Here is a 20,243-nt window from a genome sequence, read left to right on the forward strand (position 1 = left end):
AGGGTCAAAGCTGAAGCCTTTTTCAAACCAAATGTGCTGGGTTCTGGGGAAAGGATTTTCATCCTTTTTCTCTTTTAATTGAGATGCCACTGAAATATTCTCCCTTTAGAAAATGGAATCTTAGAAATTGCTCACACCTTTCTTTTTCTTTTCATTTTCTTTGTTTTTTTTTTTTAGATTGAGTCTCACTATGCAGCCCATTTAGTCTTGAACTCATGACAAGCTTTCTGCTTCATCCTCCTAAGTGCTGAGATTAAAGGCATGCACTACCATACTCAACCTCCTATTTCTTCTTTGAATGAAACTCGGTTAAGCCCTCATCGAGCTCCAGGGCATGTGTAGAAGAGGAAGGCAGGAGGCAAATGGTCTGCCATTGGAGAGAGGAATTCTGTCTAGTCATTGAGACCCTAGGACTGGCTGGCACACAGGTGCAGTTTTGTGTCTCCAAGCAGCCTCTTTTAGTCTAGTTACCCTAAACTACTAGCCCTTGCTTATTTCCGTAAGCCTGCGTTTTTCAACTTTAAAATGGGATGATGCAGCCCAGCGTGGTGGCACATGCCTTCAGTCCCAGCACTTGGGAGGAGGACGATAAGTGGATCTCGGTGAGTTGAAGGCCAGTCTGGTCTGCGTAGAGAGTTCTAGACCAGCCAGGACCACAGAGGAAACTCTGTCTCAGAACAAGCAAACAAACAAAATGGGAACAATGCAATTCCCTCCCCAGAAGCCATGTAGAGTACTGAGATCCAGTAGGTAAAACAGGAAATGTTACGATATGAATTTCACCCCGGACTCTGCACACCTGCTCTACCCAGTCACTGGGGCTGGTTGAGTGTAGACAGACCACCCGTGGCTTTCCCTGCGTCTTTTTTTGCCAGGAAGCTCATGGTTCACCAAGCCAGCCCTGTCTACCTGTTCTGGGCTCCGCTTCCCTCTACTGCCCACCAGTGTCCAGCTCCCTCAAAACACTCTCCTTTTTTTGTTTGCCTGTTTGAGATGGGGGATCTTGCTATGGCGCTTAGGCTAGCCTTGAACTCGAGAGTTTCCTGCCTCAACCTCCCAAGTGCAAGGATTACAAGCATGCAGAACCACTTTTATCAATAAGGACTAGTTACTCTTTGCTCAAATCTTGACTCCTCAACAAGCCTGAGCTGCTGTTTAGTACAGTCCTCCAGGGAAGGGATGCTGTCACTCGGCGGTGACACGGCTTCAGACCTGGGTGGGTACACTACCTGATGTGCTCCCAGTGGTAGCAGACAATGCCGTGGTCATCGCTGCTCCTGCTCCCATCCAGTGTGGCACTCTGTACCGGGAAGAACAGCTCCTTATCAGGGCCTGTCACCGCCACTGGAGCCTGGTTGTTCTCTGGAATTGCAGACATTCAAGAGAGGAAAGAAGAGAAGGAGGAAGGAAAGCAGGAAGGAGGCAGAAAGAGAAGGAAGAAGAGGAGGAAGGGAAGGAGAGAAGAAGAAAGAAAAAAAGGTGAGAGGGAGGAAAGGATTATGGGGAAAGCAAAAGGAGGAAAGAGGGAAGAAAGAATGCAGGGGAGGAAAGGGAGCCAAAATCAGGGTGCATAGGCTTGCGCTCTCTTGTCTGCAGCTCCGCTGTCTAGCACAGTACCTGCTAAACAGCAAATGCTGACAATATCTCAGTTGTGGGCTGGAAAGACCTGGTTTCAATTCCCCATACCTACATGGTGGCTCACAACAGTCTGTGACCCCAGTTCTGACGCCTCCTTCTGGCCTTCACAGACACTCACACAAGCCAAACACCCATGTACATAAAAATAAATATTTTTAAAAGGAAAATATTTCAGTGGAAAGTGGGAAGAAAGGAAATGAAGTAAAACATCACTCCTACCGTTTCTGCTTCCAAGCCAAGAGTCACATAGCCACAGCCACTACCATGGAGATACAGTCTCTTTCCCCCACTGTCCTCCTTAAAATGAATAGTGGCTCCCTAATTTCCTAAGGGCAAACATCTACAAAGCCCTCATGAGAGCCCTGCTCCTCTATGGATATCTCATTCCAGGCCTAGACCCAAGCTTTTGTCTCCAGTCATACCGTTATTTTCATTTTTATTTCATTTCATTTTATTTCATTTTTAGCTCTTCAATGTACCCAGGCCCCTTTCATCCTATGGCTTCTGGGAATCTAGGTTCCTTTTTCTAAACATCTTTCTTCTTGCCCTCCATTCCCCATCCTTCTCCTCCTGACCACCTGCCATGGGTGTGTTAACTGGGACCCCAGCAAAAGCTATCTATGGGCCCAAGTGCTCTGTAGGTGCTCTTTATACGGGCACCCTTCCTGACTGAGGAAAGCACCTGAATAAGTCCATGTCACTTCACATGTACTTGCCACAGCCTTGGAAGGGCAGAGGCAGGTTCATCCTCTTTGATTCCATATCCCTAGGGTCTGGCTCAGAGCGCCTTTTACATATTAGTTAGAAAATTCATTAGTTGTCTTTCAGCTGAGACTGTCCCCATTGTCAGTCTATCAGGTGACGGATGTGGAGACAGCAGGCCTTTGCTAGAGAAGTTTTGGAGCCAAGATGGTTGTAAAACAAGGTCTAGCTGGCTACCTATGACTCTCCTGAAAGCTACAGGTAGCAGAGTCCTGGGTTTTTTGAGACTAATAAGAGAGTGGAGCCTGGGTCAATGCCCAAGTGTCTGCTGCATCTGGGTGTCAGGTCACACAGTCAGCCAGTCTCCCCAACACGCCCTGGAACTTTCCCAAGCTGAGTATGACAGGCACAGGAGTTACCACGTGATAAATCAGAGCCACGGGTGGTGCTGACAGTGACTCTCATGTTGTCTCCTGAACTGCGGTTTAGAGCGTGTGGCAAGATTCAGAACCTCGAAAGGAAATCAGTTTCTCATGCCACATCAGCTCTCATGGCTGATTTCCTGTCAGCTCAGGAATCTCAGGACACTACCGCCCAGTTAGTTAGACACATCTGAAGCTCAAGGGTCTAGTTTATCATTTCTGCCTTCATCTCTGGGGTCAAATCTCATCTGTGTCTCACCTACCAGCCTGGACAATCACAGCGACCGAAGCAGTGGATTGCTGTCCTGAGGAATCCGTCACCGTCAGCTGAAATATGTACTCTCCTTCCTGCATCTCAGACAAGTGGAGGTATGGGGTCCGCACTCCCTACACAGTAGCAAACGTGAGAAGGAAACAAGAGGAAGACTATCAGTACAGAAGTCGAGAGAGCAGCGTGGCACGGCAGGTGCTAATGGTTTCACCTAACGCAGAGAACCTACATGAAAACAAACTGGGTGCAACCGTGCAGGCCTCACACACCAGCTATGCGCTGTCCTAATTAGATTTTTTGTTTCAACTTGACCCAAGCCAGGGCCATTTGGGAAGAGGGAACTTCAGTGTAGAAAATGCCTCTATCAGATTGGCCTGTAGGCAAGTCTGCGGAAGTATTTTCTTGATTAATGACAGATTTCAGAGAACCCAGCCTACTGTGAGTGGTGCTGCCCCTAGGCAGGAGGTACTGGGTTGTATGAGGAAGCCATAAGGAGCCAGCCAGTGAGCAGTGCCCCTCCTCGGCCTCTGCTTTAGTTCATGCCTCCAGGTTCCTGACTTGAGTTTCTGCCCTGACTTCCCTTGACAATGGGTTGCAACCTGCAAGGTGAAATAAACTTTTCTGCCCCAGTGTTACCTTCAGTCATGGTCTTTATCCCAGCAACAGAAAGCAAACAAAGACTCTTGGGAAGCTGAAGCAAGAAGGTGGCAAATTCAGTGCCTGCCAGGGATACAGAGCAAGTTCAAGGCCAATCTGCATAATTTAGCAAGACCTTGCTCAGCCTTAAAAACATAAAAAGGAAGAAGGATATTCCTTGCTTGCCTAGGATATGTGAGGTGCTAGGTAGTGCATGCAAAAATTAAAAGAAAGAAGGAAGGAGCAGGCTGTGAGGTGCATGCCTTTAATTCCAGTACAGGGGAGACAGAGGTAGGCAGATCTCTGTGATTTTGGAATCAGCCTAGTCTACATAGCAAGTTCCAGGTCAGCCAGGACTACATAGTGAGAGCCTGTCTCAAAAAGGGGGTAGGGGAAAGGGGGAGAGTAGAAGGAGAAAGATAAAAGCAGGTGTGAACCCAAGAAAATGCAATCTTGAGTCTGTTGTGTACTCTCACAGCACTGAAGGAATGTAAATTAATAAAACCTGGAACTCAGGACCGCAGTGTTGGAACAGGGTCCAAGAATGGCGGTATAAGGAGATTTCTGAGTGCTTGTGAGAAAACTCCAAGACACCAAGACGAGAATCTTGTGACCTCAGTTTCTTCAAAAACACAGAATTGTTCTTGGGTTATGCTTTAGTGCCCCTCCCCGGTGTAGTGAATGGGAGTGAGTTCACTTCAGATAATTCATTACAACCAGCGAGTGTTATTTGTTCATGTTCATGGGCAAACATGTTTTTACCATGAGCAGCTGTTCACCACATGTGGCTTGCCATGTGATTAGACACTTTACGCATGTTAACCCAGCTAACCCTCGGGGTACAAACTGTTTGATGTGCTGAATAATTGGCTGTTGCATGAGACTTTAGTCAGCCTCATTCATAGGCTCCATTCTCCCAAGTCCACCACTTCTGGAATGGTAAACACAGCAGTATCTGCTATGGTGTTTCAGTAAATGGGGCACTCAGAATAACAACTGCTTTTCAGATAATGTAGTTAGGTTTGTTGCTTCTAATGTCTCTCCCAAGACTAAATGACATATTGCTCTAACAAACACTGAGTCAGCTTTTTTCCCAGCTGACCTCAAGAGCTAGTTGAAACAACGGGACTGATTGCTTGGTTGCTGTTCTGTGCTTACCTAGGTATGTGACAGTCGGGGGTGTAAACCTGGAGGAGATTTGTGAGGTTACATGCTCTTCCAACATTTCATAGTTTGAGAAATTTATAAAATAGATTTTCTGATTTAACAACCTCCCTAAACCAAGAATAGGTGAATGAATGATACATAGATGATAGACGGACGGATAGATAGATAGATAGATAGATAGGATAAAAGTCTGCAGGCAGGATCGAGGACTTGCCTGCATGACCACCTCTTGGTTCTCACCGCCAGGGCCTGGAGACCACTCATAGAGGACAATCTGGTGATCGTCGCTGCTCTGGCTTCCATTCAGAGTGATGGTGTTTTGGGGCAAAGTTATGGTCTGATTTGGTCCTGCATTAGCAACAGGTGGGTAGTCCACAGCATCATGGATGATGAGGGTTGCTGTGGTGGAGTTAGTAGCGCCATCTGAGTCTGTGATGGTCAACCTATAACAAGAAAAGGAAGTTCTTAAATCCACAATTGGGACATACCTGAAAGTAAGTGGTCACCTTAGCCTGCTCAGACTAAACATTCTCAGGAAAAGGTCAGAATAGAAACTTGAGGACGAGGCTAGGAAATGCATACAGGTCATATTTTTCATTGCTTCTGTTGTCATGGATTCATTTTATTTTTGAGTCATAATATGTTCCCACATTAAGGCTTAGCTTTTTCAAATTTACTAGTCTTTGAGATGCTAAGTGGAGAATGTGCCCCCTCCATGCAGCTCAGAAGATTCTCTAGTCAACTCAACTCATCCTAAGTGTGTTACTAGGCACTCTCAGCAACTCACCCTAAGAGCACCACTAGATGTCCATCTCCAACAACTCATCCTAAGAGCATCACTAGACATCCATCTCCAACAACTCATCCTAAGAGCATCACTAGACGTCCATCTCCAACAACTCATCCTAAGAGCATCACTAGACATCCATCTCCAACAACTCATCCTAAGAGCATCACTAGACGTCCATCTCCAACAACTCATCCTAAGAGCATCACTAGATGTCCATCTCCAACAACTCATCCTAAGGAGAGCATCGCTACATACCCCTCTCTGATAACTCATGCTAAGAATGTTACAGAGCCACTTCTGCCTTCCATTTACTGACTGAACAACCGCTTGTGAATTTCAGTGACAAAACACTCAATTTCTAAATTCATCTCAGGGGATTTTCTACAAGTATGCTTCCAGAACATTCTGCAAAGCATTTTAGGGTTAAACATTTTCAGATATACACAAATGCTCAACATACACACACCAAATAAAGAAGGGGGGATGGAGGGAAAGAAGGAGGGAAGGAAGGAAAGAAGGAAGGAAGGAAAAAGAAAGAGAGAGAGAGAGAGAGAGAGAGAACTGCCCAGGCCCTCCTGTACTGAAATGGTCCCTCCTGTGCTCCCAACAACAGTGCACTCTCCATCTGCTAACTCATTTCACCCTTGGTTGGGGGTGGGGTGTCCGGGAGAAAAGCTGTATAAATAGGAATAGAGAACAGCCCAGGGTAAATGGTATATCAGAGGCCATCGGCATCTTCTGGGTTCCTTTCACACTGCCCACAAACCCCACACAGACAAGGGCCAAACTCAGCTCATCTCTGATCACAAACAAACCCCTGGGGTCTCTCCCATCAGAACTTTAACCCAAGTAAGGAAAGCAGAAAAAGGTTTAAAGTATCACGTGAATAGAAAAAGTGCTTAAACACCATATTGTCCCTCATTTTCAGGTCATGGACACAGGAGAAATATTTCATTTCCTCTGCTTGGTGATATATTATTTTTATTTTTATGAAAGTATCAGTTTCAAAAAACAATCAAAAGAGAAGTCCTGGGAAAACACAATACAGGTGGAACCCACTTGCCTAAAAGTGTAGTTACCAGGATCTAGGTTCAACAAGCGTAAGACTGGGCCATCAGCCGGAAACACCTCTCCTAGGATGGGCCCGTTGACTTCTTCCCAGTGGTAACTCACTATCTTAGCGTCATCTGTGCTTTCTACAAAGAACAAGAAAACAGTATCCAGAATGGGTTACGGGAATAGTGAGATGAAAGCGTAGCCACTTACTGAGAACTTCAGTGTGTTTTGTAGAAATACACATCTGCCCAGATCCCCATGATGTGCGCTGTGCATTCTGCCATCCCCCCAGTCCCTAAATTGTCATTGCTATTTTTCTAGACTTGCACAGGTTTGAGCAGGGCTGTTCTAACTCACTGAATATTTAAAAAGCAGAGTGACAGGCATGGTAGCCCAGAATGTAGTGCCTTGACATTCAGCTGCTACTCATCTTGGTGACTGATGACATACTACCGACAGCTTCATATAGAACCAACAAGTTCTTGAACATGTTAAGAGTTGATTATCTACAATTCACAAAAACCCCTTTAGCATATTAATGATTAAGATATAAGTAAAAAAAAAAGACTGCATCATGCATGAAAATTTCCCCACTTAAAAGGCAAACCAGGGTGGGACTGAGAAGGCAGCACAGCAGTTAAAGACACCTGCCACTATGGTTGGCGACCTGAGTTTAATCACACACACACACACACACACACACACACACACACACACACACACACGTATGAGCAAACAGCAGTCTAGGACTGTAGCTCAGTGGTACAGTACTTAACTACTATGACTGTGAAGCCCTGGGCTTGATCCCCAGTAGTGAGAAGTGGGGAAGGGTGGTCTTGGCATGGGAGTTCACAAGCATTCAGGAAACAAAGTCAGATGTATCTCCATGAGTTCAAGGCCAGACTGAGCTACGTAGTGGGACCTCGTCTCAAACAAACAAAGAACAAGCAGGGCTGGAGGATGTAGCTCAGTGACAGAATGTTTGCCCATCATCCACAAAACCCTGGGTTCAATCTCCATGTCACAAAAATAAACAAATAAATAATAAAAGAGAACAATAATATGTGTCATGTAGAACCATGGACTTCTAGACCTAGAAGGAAGTTGGGCTTTTTGTCAAATTCATTTAAGAAAATAAGTTTATGTGGCCAACTAGAAATCTTGTATGGTTTTCATAACTAAGCTATTCTGAATCAAACAATTAAAAAAATGCAGGCCTTTTTTCAGATAATTAGTTTCATTTAAAGTGTTCTCTGCCTGCTAGGCATAGAGACTCACAACCCTATAATTCTAGCATTCGGGAAGGGGTTGAGAGCATTAGGGGGCCAAGGCCAACCTTAAGTACATCGCATTGCAAGTGTGGGCCAACCTGAGCTGCCTGAGAAAGCAAGCAAGCAAACAAATGCGCTGTACTTTCATGTTGCAGTGGGTGGAGGATGTGGACGTGGTGCGGAATAGATGCGAGCAGTCACATTGCTGTGACGTCCACAGTCTGCAGGCTAGCCGACAGAGCAAGAGCCACGAGTGCAGGCTGCTTTGCACTCTTGGCAGGCCATGGGTTAACTCTGTGACTGAGTGAACGTGAAGGCAGATGCAGAGCACATCACCTTGTTCAACCAATTCAGCACTGAGCGTGTTTACAGTCTATTCTCGTTCGTGTGGACACCCAAAGTTACCCTATCTCACCCTCTGGTTAAAGAATAAACTCTGAATAAATTAGTAAGCGAAATGCTACCCACTCTCACTGCAGCCAGTCCCACTCTTCTTTAAAGGTTCTGTTCAATTGCTAATATTACAAATTCTATGTGAGTCACAAAAGAATCCTTAGTAATTCTCTGAATTGTGAGTCAAATATCGGACCCTAAAGAACATTGTTTGTTGTCTATTTTTTTTGTTTGTTTGTTGTCTATTGTTTGTTTGTGTCTCACGTACCCCAGGCTGGCCTGGAACTCCCAAAGTAGCAGAAGATGGCCTTGAATTCCCCATCCTCCTGCCCTTGCCACCCAAATGCTAGGATTACAGATATGCTACTACTCCCAGATGAAAGCTGAAGAGCCCAGGACAAGCAGTTAAAACAGACACTGGTTTATCGTGGTAGAACAAGTCTTCACACAGAGTGCTCAGTCTGACAGCACAGACAGACAGAAAACACCCAAACATGGAGGATACACACGGCTGCCATCGATGAGGGCTGAGGTCAAAGGCACAGTGAGTTCCTGGATCTGAGGAGAGACAACTGCTACGGGTGGCTGGTTGACTCTTGCAGCTGTGGACAGAAAAAAAAAAAAAAAAAAAAAAAAACAGATATCAACTAAGCCAACTTCGCGCACACCAGCCACACACAAACAAAGGCATCCTTTATAAAAGCTGCTTCTGAACATCCTACAGAGGTCTTCATCCCCCTGGGTCTCAACTGTGGAAAACCAAACTTTTAAACTCCTCCTGGGGATTTTGAGCTTGTCTTTCAATTCATATATCTCTAGATAATCCTAGATGCAAGAGGAGAGTCATGGAATGTGTACAGTGATTACAGAAAAGAAAGACTAGGGGGCTGGAGAGATGGCTCAGAAGTTAAGAGCATTGCCTGCTCTTCCAAAGGTCCTGAGTTCAATTCCCAGCAAACACATGGTGGCTCACAACCATCTATAAGGGGGTCTGGTGCCCTCTTCTGGCCTGAAGGCATACACACAGACAGAATATTGTATACATAATAAATAAATATAAAAAGAAAAAGAAAAAGAAAAGAAAGACTAGATTGGTGGGCCTTATTTATCCCAGGGTAGCCTCCAATTTTCTATAGATGACCTTGAACTCCTGCTCCCCTGCCTGTGCCTTTCAAGTGCTAGGATTACATGGTGAATACAGGCATAGCCAATGCTGGGCAAGCACTCTACCAGCTGACAACATCACCAGGCCATGAACTGGATCTTAAATCTTTGAGCGAAGGTGCCCACCACTTTCACTAGACCTCAGCTGTAATAGTAAGTAGACTGTGGGAAAGGGAGAGCTGCTGACCCCAGGAGAGATGGCTGGGAAGTGGTGTTGCTAGAATTTGATGCAGGCCAATGGCTCAGCTGAGCTGATGGGTAAGTGGAAGCTGCAGGCTGGGGCATAAAGCAGGGTGTGCCCAGCAGGACCCCAGGTCACCTCCTCTAATTCAGAGGAATGCACTGCACTGTGGTCCAGGGATGGACTTGATAGACCATGACACATGTGTGCCCCTGAACCTTTAGGGACACAGATGCATTTGAAATCTCCATGGTCCTACCTGAAAGTTAGGTCAGGAGGAAAGAAGGTGGATAGTGTGAGGGTTGGACAGGGAGGGCCAAGGTACAGTTTGTCATCATTCAAGAACAGCAAGCCGTTACCTTGTGGACTTGAGTTGCATGGCAAACAAATGCTAGAGTACCAGAGAAAACAAAAGAAAACAGAAAGACTAAGCAGAATCCTTGCATGTTTTCTCTACAGAGGTGCCTGAGGTGAGGTGGGTCTGAATGAGAGCGGCTCCCAAAGGCTCATAGATTTGAAGGTTTAGTCACCAGGGGGTGGACCAGCTAAGAGGGGATAGGAGACCCGACCTTGTTGGAGAAAGTGTGGCCTTGCTGGAGGATTTGTGTCACTAGGCTGGGCTTTGAGGTTTCAAAAGGCCACACAGGCCCAGGCTCTCTCTCTCTCTCTCTCTCTCTCTCTCTCTCTCTCTCTCTCTCTCTCTGCCTGTGGATCAGGATGGAAAGCTTTTTGCTTCTCCTTCAGCACATGTCTGCCTGCATGCTGCCATGCTCCCTGTCATAATAACGGCCTGAGCCTCTGAAACTGTACGCAAGCCCCCAGTTAAATGCTTTCCTTTGTAAGAGTTGCTTGGTCATGGTGTCTCTTCATGGTAACAGAACTCTAACTGAGACAGTGCCTAAGGTAAAAATAAAAGGGGTCCAAACTCCAAAGGGCAGTCCAAATATCCAGAGAAGAGTTCAACCTGGACTATAGGAGGATTTCTGGCAGTTAGAGAAAAGCCAATATTCCTCAGGAACTTGTGAAGTCAGCTCCCTCTATCACAAGGGGTCATTTCCCTTACCCCTGGCAGAAGGGACATATGTCTACCCTGTGTCACCTTTCGGCATATCAAAGTCTATGCTGGCTTCCAGGCTCCCTCTGGACCGCAAGTACCTGTTACAAAGTCCATGCTGGCATCCAGCCCTTCTCGCTTCCTCTCTACCCTAAACGCCATTCAGCTCACTGGCTTCCCTCACCCCAGTTACTCAGTCTCCGTATAGCCTTGGTATTCTTGCTATGTTTTCTCTCTGCTCTGTTCCTGCTTCTCTGTTTTTTTTTTTTTTCTGTTCTCTTTCCCTTGCTATTCTCCCCTCTCTCACAAATAGCACTGACCATGACCAGTCTGCTTCTTTCTCTCTCTGCTCTGGGTTCTTCCAGACACCTCTAACTGTTCCCCTCCTCCCCCATCTCCTCTACAACAAAAACCTCCCCCTTAACCACACCACGGAGCAGACATGTCAATAGTTTATACAACCATGACATCAGGTGCCAGAACACGAGACTAGCACAGCCGAGAGGCCATTCTCCCACCGACTCACCTGGCAGGACAGTGACGTTGACGTACCCTTCCCCAAATGCGTTCTCACTAGAAACAGCCACTCTGAAGGTGTAGAGTCCCACAGACAACTGCAATGTAAAAGCAGACACACAGGCGAACATCTGAAGACACGGGAATCACCTTTCTCGAACAGCATCCCAAAGGTTGAAAAGAAGGCTCATTTCAGTCTCTCTAGGACTACTACTAATGTGAGAGACTAGGTCACCTACATAGGCCCTTTGCTTAGTCACAGATGTCACAGGCCATGTGTCAGCCACGGACCGCAGCTCTCGGGTGAGTGTGAATGGAATTGTGCTGTATTTTGGGTTTGGGGGGCAGTGCTCAGTGCTGAAAGTGAACCCAGGGCCTCCCATGTGCTCAGCAAGGACCCTACACTAATCTGTACCTCAGTCTGGAATCACACTTTTCTAGCACACAAGTTCACAAAGTTCCTGGCGGAAGTCTGGGTACCACGCTTTGACGAACAGCTTAGTCACACGGCAGTGATGTGAGCTGGTAAGGCTGTAACAGCGTTACAGGAAGACATTTGTCTCCCAAGAAAACAAACCCCTAGCTATTAAGACATGTGCTCTCCATGGAGACAAGGAAGTGTGTGTCTACTTGTATGTGTGTGTGTCTTGTTGCATGTGGAACAGTATTCGACAATCTAAGCAACTAAGCAACCTGTTCCAGCAACTAGACTGGAACTGCGGGAAACTCATAGAACATGCCTGGTAGACATCGGAGACACCCTTAACATTGTAAAGATGGCAAGAATGAGGACCGAGGCTTTGAATCCAGCACACAGAATGGGCTTCCGAACCTCTTTCTTCTGAGCTGATGATATGTCAATTTAATTATAACTTTTTTTTTTGAGACAGGAGATCTGATTATGTGTCCTAGGCTGGCCTGAACATCTAGGATCAAGCAATCTTCTTGCCTCAGTTTCCCAAGTAGCTGAGACTGCAGGCACATGCCATCATGCCAGGTTTGTTCATTTGTTTTTAATCCTAAGAGAGGATTCTGGGGTCAACAGTAAAGGTGTTGCTAGCTGAATTCTGGGGTGCACAACCTGCCGTGTTACTTACTTGAGGGAGGTGGAGAATCGGCTTGTTTTCTTGTTTGATTTCACCTTGAAAGTCTATAGGGTGGTCCATTAATTCCCATTCATAGCTGTAAGTTGTGTCTGAGAACAAATCGGAAACATGAATGCTTATCAATCCTGAGACAACCCAAGGAAGAGAGAGCCTTAAACCAATAGTACCAACTGCCTTAGGAACACGGAACTCGGCTTTCAACCCTCATCCCAGTGAGAAATCACAAGGCTTCTGTGTCTTTGCAAATAAAGAAAAACAAGCACAAAAACAAATTTATCATGAAAGTATACAAATCATAGAAAATAGAATCTAAAGATTAAGCCTCCCCAATGTCACTGTTAACATTTGAAAACCTTGCTGGGCGTTGGTGGTGCACGCCTTTAATCTTAGCACTCGGGAGGCAGAGGCAGGTGGATCTCTGTGAGTTTGAGGCCAGCCTGGTCTAGAAGAGCTAGTTCCAGAACAGGAACCAAAAGTTACGGAGAAACCCTGTCTCGAAATTTAAAAAAAAAAAAAAAAAACCATTTGAAAACCTTCCTTCTAAGTTGTTTCCAATGCCTTAAAAAAAAAATAAGACAGGCTCTCACTATGTGATCGGTTAAAGCTTATACCCTATCTTGAACTTCCTAGACACCTACTGCATTTATGCTAAAGCAGTAAACTTCAGCCATCTCCTGTTATGGGATATGGAAAGGATGTATCAAGTCTATGGTCTGTGGAGACCTGGGTGAAAACACCCCCGTTCTACCTGAGGCCCAGTCACCCAAGAATGTCAAACTCTTACCTGCAGAGGGTGCTGGCTCAACAGAGGCCTTCAGTTCTGCTTCACTGTCTGGTAAGGTTATCACAAGGTTATCTCCAGCAGACACTGCAAGTGCCTTTACTAAAAATTAATTAGAAACAGTACATGCCATTATGTAATACAAAAAAATACCTGTTTTTTGAATTATCATTCCTTATATAATTTTATCTAAAGCACTCCACCCTGGTCTAGTGCCCTCTGTTATGTTGCAAGATAGACTTTGCCAATTTCAAACTTTCTACATGAGTTGGCACTGTGATGAAAATAATCATTCAAAATGAGCTATGTGTCAGGCGGTAGTTTACCAATAGGTGGAGGACTACTGATTGAGTTTGTTATCTCTGTTGCAACCAGCTTTTCCTGACTCCCTGAGGAGTGGTTCTTACTTACAAATAGCTCAAGAGTGTTGATAAGTGTCTCAGCGTCATCAGCCACATGCTCAGATCCGGGAGTTCCTCCTAAGTGACGGCTAATGGCTTTGCTCTTGGAGCCTTTCCAGCAGGAAATCCAGGCAAGCTCAGTATGAAAAGGTAATTTCACTCCAGCGGCAGAGGCATTAACTCCCCTCAAAGCACTTACCTGCTAAAGCACCGAAGCTCATTTACTGCACAATCTGAATGGCATCGACACAGTCCTGCTATAGTTTGTCTCAACCGGGCACTAGTTTCAAGTCCTTCGTGTTTGGTTCAGAATAAACTATTTGAGTTGAGTTTTCTATGACCTTAACCCCCCAAACCAAGCTTACTAAGAGCCGAGAAAGACTGTGTCATTCTCAAAGACACCCCAATATTCCCATATCACCATTAGCACCCAGGGAGCCAATCCCAGGGCAGCTTCTCTTCCTCTCACAGCTTCTCCTTCACTACAGTCCTCTCCTCACTGAAGTTCAGAATCAAAGTCAGTGAGAGTGAAGGTTAAAAAGCATCAGGGAATCAGAACAGAATAGCACTGGCTCAGGGCAGCATCTGGGATACCAATCAGTTCTCAAATGTAGCTGAACCTTTATGTTTGTAGTGGTGCTATTATTATTGTTGTTGTTGTTGCTATTATTATTATTATTATTATTATTATCAGAATCGTATATAGCCCAGGCTGGTCTCTTTCTTCCTATGCAGCCAGAGATGATCTTGAACTCCTGACCTGCCTGCCTCCACTTTCCAAGTGCTGGGATGATCAACTTACACCTCCACACACACTTAGAGTTCAGCCTTTGAGCCAGGCTGTAGCTACAGCCACCCTCATCTTCTGGTTGACATTGGAAATGTTAGCCCCTGATCACCCTCTGGACAATAGACCTTATTTTAGTTTTTATTTAATTTTCCCGTTGCTGTAACAAAATCCCTAATAGAAGTGACTTGAGGAAGGAGGCTTTATTTTGGCTTACAGCATGAGGACACAGACTGTCAAGGCAGGGAAGGCAAGGCAGTGGGAGCGCGAGGCAGCCGATCACATAATATCCACAGTCAGGAAGCAGAGAGAGATGAGCCCTGGTGCTCAGCTCACTTTTTCCTTTGTGTGCTGTCCAGTCCCTACCCCAGGGAAAGGGGCTGCTCACAGCTCAGGTCTTCCCACCTGGGTGAACCAGGTAACCCTTCCCATCCTAGACTCCTTCCTAGCTTGCCTTCCCCACCCACAAAGCCAGCTCTAGCCAATTGATCTCCTTCTGGTTCTTCCAAAATATTATGTAAGTCTTTTCTTCTCTTCCATACAGGATGGAAGAGATCGCTCATGGTGCTGAGGTTTAGAGACAACATTCTCAAGACTAGTGACTTCCCTTGGAGAGAAGCCTCAGAAGCTGGAGACCATTGCAGGCCCTTCTGACCCACTCACTATGTGTCTTCTGCTCCCAGCATCGGTACGGGCTTTCTGCAGTTCCCTGTCTCCCCCTCAAAGTCACGCCCAAAGAACACACTTTCTTGCTGAAGTACACAACAGAATACACAACCAGAAATACACAGCCCTCACTACTATTAGAACACGTGTTGCTCCCACTCTCCCATGTGAACTGGCTCGCCCTAACCTGCCTGTCTCCTCCCCTCCCTCAGAGAGCCGCAGAGGAAAAAGACAGCACACCAGTCACCTTTTACTCTGGTTACACAGCATGGTGTCGGTTATGTGTCTGTCTCGAGACTGGAACAGAAGGGAGGAGTAAGCCTTAAACACTGTCCCTGCAAGATCCTGCCTCTGTGGTAAATGTCTTCTAACTGTATTCTTAAAAAGTTACCTGTCCTGGAAGAAGTAGTAGGTGACACAGTCGTCGAAGACGGGGTCAGCCCAGAAAGGACTGTACTGGTGGGAAATGTTGGGATGCTGCTTTCTGTGTCCCATGGCGGGACTGTGGGAACAGAGCTTTTCTCTACCGTGGCTGGGCTGGACTCCAGGCTGGCACGGGGAGGATTATGGGAAGGTGTTATAACCTGCGGGATAAATTAACAAAGGGTATTGTTATGAAAAAACATTCATTTGGGTTGGACAACACAAATATAGGCAGTGGGTGGTTTGTGCTCACCCCCTCCAAATTCATGATGATTGGTGCCATGAGATGGTTTTTAGGTGAGGGGAGGCAGAGTAGGTGGTCAGGTCAAGGGAGTGAGAACCTTCGTGAATAGAATCAGTGCCTTTGTTATAAGGAGGCAGAGCTCTGTGGTGGTAATGGCCTAATTAGACCATCAACAGGCTGAGGCAACAAGATTGCTGATTTTGAGGTGAACTTTGGCTATATAGCAAGGCCTTGGTTCAAAGAAAGAGAAAATGAAGAGAGGAAAGGAGAAGAGAAGAGGGAGAAGGAGAAAGGAGAAGGAAGAGAAGGAAACAGAAAGAAAAGGCAAGGGGGAAGGGGAAGGGTGAGAGGAAGGAATGGCTGACCTGCCCTTCACCCTCCTCAAGGCTGATCTTGATTGGTTTTCTATAGATACTCTCTTCAGCAGTGCTGTGGCATGAATAATGCTGCTATGTGACAGTCTTTGCATGGGGAGATGCGTTCATCCCTCTCAAGTGCACACTAGAGGAGCAGCTGCTGGTCACGTGCTGGGGAGATGGGATGTGTTACTGTTTAAGAGCTCAGGAGCAGCAAGCCAGTTTCCCAAGGCATCCGCATTGCTGTGCACTCCACCAGCCACGAGTGAGCCCTGCAGCTTCTCTGCTAACACCTCCCTAGGTCAGGCTTTGCTGCTGCTGCTGCTAAAACTCAGGGCTATGGACCTTGGGTGACACCCCACCCAGTCTTGTTTTTATTTTTCTAGTATTTTATTCTAGCCGTACTAATAGGCATGAGGTGGTATTATTACATTTTGGATTCAACTTCTTTTACACATTTTATTTATCCTGAGTGGTGGGGTTACAGGCAGGCACCACCACTCACCCTTCACCAATTTTTAAGTCAGGTTGTTTTCTTATTACTGAGTTGTAAAACTTACATTTCTGCATGTTAAGTTATGATACATGATTTACAAATATTTTACTCTATTCTATGGGTTGTCTTCTCTTTCTTGATGTTCTTATTCAGGATGCAAAAGTATTTAATTCTGATGAAGTCAATTTATCTTTTGTAATTTTTTTTTTTTTTTTTTTTTTTTTTTTGCTTTTTCGAGACAGGCTTTCTCTGTGGTTTTGGAGCCTGTCCTGGAACTAGCTCTTGTAGACCAGGCTGGTCTCGAACTCACAGAGATCCACCTGCCTCTGCCTCCCAAGTGCTGGGATTAAAGGCGTGCGCCACCACCACCCGGCTATCTTTTGTAATTTTTATTAAGTTTTTTGTTTCTTTGTTTTGAGACAGGGTTCTCTATGTAGCTCTAGCTGTCCTGAAATTTACAACTAGGTTGGTCTCAAACCCAAGCAATCCTCCTGCCTCTGTTTCCCGAGTGCTGGGATTAAAGATGCACAGCATCATTATTGCCCCCCCCCCAAAATTATCTAAACCTTGTTACCAAGGTTACCACTGTTTTAACTCTTTTCATTTAGGTCTTTAGTACATCTTGAGTTCTTTCTTTTTTTATATAAGAAAGCTACATCTCAGTCTTTTGCATTTATTGGGGCTTTGAAAACGAAACCCCAAAACAGATGCTTCAAAAGCCAAGTTTCTCTCTTGCCTTCTCCTGTGCCTGTATCTTATTATCCGCAGAAGCTACAAGTCCTTTTCCCAAGTATGTCAAGAATCTTACATACTACTTTCCTTTTAAAGTCTTAAAGGAGCTAGAGAGGTAGAGAGCTTGCCTAGCATGGTCAAGCCCCTAAGTTGTAGCTAAACACAGCATAGAACAGTAGAACCTGGCGATCCCAGGGCTCAGGAGGCAGAGGCAGGTAAATCTTTGTGAGTTCACAGCCAGAGCCCCTGCCTGAAAATAATCAGGTAAATAAAAATAGGAATCCTGAAAGTGTTCCACGTCCTCCAATCCCTTCCTTCTAACTACCTTCAGATCTCCATCAAACGCCCAGATTCTTACATTCTCTCTCTCAACCATGCGGCCACTGAGTTCTCCATCAGTTCTGACCTCACAGGATTTCATTCCATCTCTTCACTCCCAGCAATTCTTGCCCCTCCCCTACTCCCTCCCTAGGCACTTGTTAAAGTGGTGGAGATTCATCCCAGGGTCCTGTGAACAAATGTCCCCCCACCCCCCGCCCCAGTCATACCCCCATTTGTCTTTCTTTTCTGACATTGGATCTTAGTACATAAAGGGGCCTTGACCCCTTCACTCCTGGGCCTCTTGCCTTCTCCTCCTGGGTAGTGGAGACTACTTGGGATGGGACCCTCGTTCTCCTACCACCAGGGGTTTTCATGGAAGGTGTATGGTCTCTTTCTACCCACCAGCTTCACTGTGTCCAGCACCTTCCTAGTCACCTGACTGGTGGGGCTAACTATGGTGGAGTAAAACTTCACATCTGTCTACTATGGGAAAATTTTAAAGCCTGTGTGTGTGTGTGTGTGTGTGTGTGTGTGTGTGTGTGTGTGTACACATACATGCTGGTTCCAGGGCCTAAGTCGTCACTAACATTAACCAGCCATAGAGGATCTGTAGGGAGACGGGCTTTTAGGTAGAAAGGGAATCTTTGTTCTTTTCAAACTGCCTACTTAGGAAAGAAAGCACCGCAAAAGAGTGCTGATTTGTTTCCCGTTAGCCTCTGGCGTTCATCCTCGGCTTCCTCTAGCCTAAAGGAGTCTGGCAGAGCTTACTTAGCCTTGTGTTTCTTCCCTTGCCCACCCCAGCACGTCTCGAGCACACCCACCTCTTTTCCAGAGCTATTACTCGGTTGTATTTGGAGCTGTAAAGGCTCTCTCTCCATCTCCTCTCCTGCAGGTAAAGTGGTTACAGAGGGGGGCCACACGCTGCTCACTGCCGAGTACCCCGGGGTAGGGGGCCAAGTGGACTCATTCAGGGCCTCCAGCTGCTGCTGGTCCAGTGACTGGGGTGTGGGGTCCTGCAGCCTCTCTGAGGAAGTAGCTGAGCTGTCTCCTACAGATGAGACATTGAAACCTCCTTCGCTGCCGGGCAGCAGGCTCCAGTCGGGGTACTCGATGCTGCCTCTGGGGTCCTGTTGGCTGGAGGATTGCAGGAGGCCCCGCTCCAGTTCTTTGTAGTCATCTGGGTACTCGGCAGTCTCCTCCGGACCCGGACCCCCGTCTTTGCCTAGAAAGGGCAAGTCCTTCCTGAGATCTTCAAGGGAGTCTCCCCAAGCTCCGGAGGGGGAACCCCTGCCCAGCATCATGTCTCCGTAGTCCAGCAGCTGCTCGGGCTTCTGGACAGGTCTGTGAACAAAAGTGAGGTAAGACCGGATGGGGCCTGTCGTCCTGGGCTCGCAGTTCTCCGGGTGCACGCAGTTCACCAGGTAGCAGCTGCCCTCAAACCACCAGGCCAGGTCACAGCTGGGCAGGTCACAGCAAGCAGCCGTGCAGTCTCCCGTGGAGAAGGTTTGAGACGCCCGCATGATTCTAATAGTTTCCAGGTTAGGTGAAATGATGGCGTTGGAATAAGTCCTCCCCGCACTGCACTGCTGGCACCTGCCACCTGAAGACCAGAGAGGGGCCAACACTCAACACCAAAAGGCAGATTAATAAGCAGACAAACTTCAAAAGAAGAAACACAAATGGCCAATAAATGTTGGAGAAAATATCCAAGCTGTATAGTACACCTGTAATGCCAGCACTTTGGAGATGGAGACAGGAGGTTCAGGAGTTCGAGGTCATTCTTGAGAGCTAGAGGCCAGGATGGGTAAACTACATGGGACCTGGTCTCAAGAAACCAAGCAGAACCGGAGTTCATATGCAGAATCTAGATTTAAGGACCTATGACATGCATGTACATATTTGCACACACGCATACCATGAAAGTAGAAGGGAAACTAGAGGAAGAGGAAGGTTCTGAAAGGAGGGGCAGCAGAGGATAATGCAGGGAAGGCTGGCAGGCCATCATGCTTCCCCTAGGTTCACATGTATAAACATATATGTGACATGAAAGGAAAAGCGTGGGCTGGAGAGGTGGCACTGCTCTTCCAGAGGAGCCGGGTCCAATTCCAGCATCCACACGGCAGCTAACAACTGTCTGTAACTCCAAGATCTAACACCCTAACAAGACGTACATCCAGACAAAACACCAATGCACATACAAATAAAATAAATTGTTTATGAAAAAGGAAAAGCACAACTTGGAGGGAGGAGGGAGGGAGAGGAAACAGGGCTACAACAATGAGGCACGGGTATGGAATGCCACAGTGAAGCCTTTCTTTAAAAAGGCTTTATATTTATTTGCTTTTGTGTGTGCATGCACACACATGGACCATGAAGGTCAGAAGACAACTTATGGGAGTTGGCTCTTTCTTTCTACCATGTAGGTCTCAGGGAATAAACTGACTAGGTTATTGGGTTTGACAGCAAGTTCCCCCTCAACCTGCTGAGCCATCTTGCTGGTCCAAAGCCTATTGTTTTGCATTAAAAACGTAATGTGTATATATAATATATACGTATAAAATCACACACACGTGGGTGTATGTATGTAAGTATGTATGTATATATGTATATGCACATTCCAGGGAAACCACTCTAAAACCCAGAGGCTCCTCCAACCCTGGCTATGCAAC

The 20,243-nt window shown here is 46.2% G+C and overlaps 1 protein-coding gene across 6 annotated transcripts in view; it reads right to left on the reverse strand.

The window, feature by feature from the left end:
- The window catches only part of Kiaa0319 (KIAA0319 ortholog), a 53,604-nt gene that overhangs the window by 15,336 nt on the left and 18,025 nt on the right, over positions 1-20,243 (reverse strand). For all 6 annotated transcript variants that reach the window (XM_041632841.1, XM_041632839.1, XM_041632838.1 and 3 more), the window contains 10 exons: positions 18,396-19,174; positions 15,394-15,586; positions 13,152-13,250; positions 12,359-12,456; positions 11,272-11,359; positions 8,856-8,948; positions 6,690-6,822; positions 5,051-5,279; positions 3,026-3,149; positions 1,230-1,362 (listed from right to left, as the gene is read on the reverse strand). In XM_041632841.1, coding sequence (XP_041488775.1) covers positions 1,230-1,362; positions 3,026-3,149; positions 5,051-5,279; positions 6,690-6,822; positions 8,856-8,948; positions 11,272-11,359; positions 12,359-12,456; positions 13,152-13,250; positions 15,394-15,586; positions 18,396-19,174 — 1,969 coding nt within the window. The remainder of the gene's footprint in view (positions 1-1,229; positions 1,363-3,025; positions 3,150-5,050; positions 5,280-6,689; positions 6,823-8,855; positions 8,949-11,271; positions 11,360-12,358; positions 12,457-13,151; positions 13,251-15,393; positions 15,587-18,395; positions 19,175-20,243) is intronic.

The sequence above is a fragment of the Microtus oregoni genome, unplaced genomic scaffold (genome assembly GCF_018167655.1).
Source record: "Microtus oregoni isolate MIOR12 unplaced genomic scaffold, Mior012 000042F_ref0000377, whole genome shotgun sequence".
NCBI classification, from domain to species: Eukaryota; Metazoa; Chordata; class Mammalia; order Rodentia; family Cricetidae; genus Microtus; species Microtus oregoni.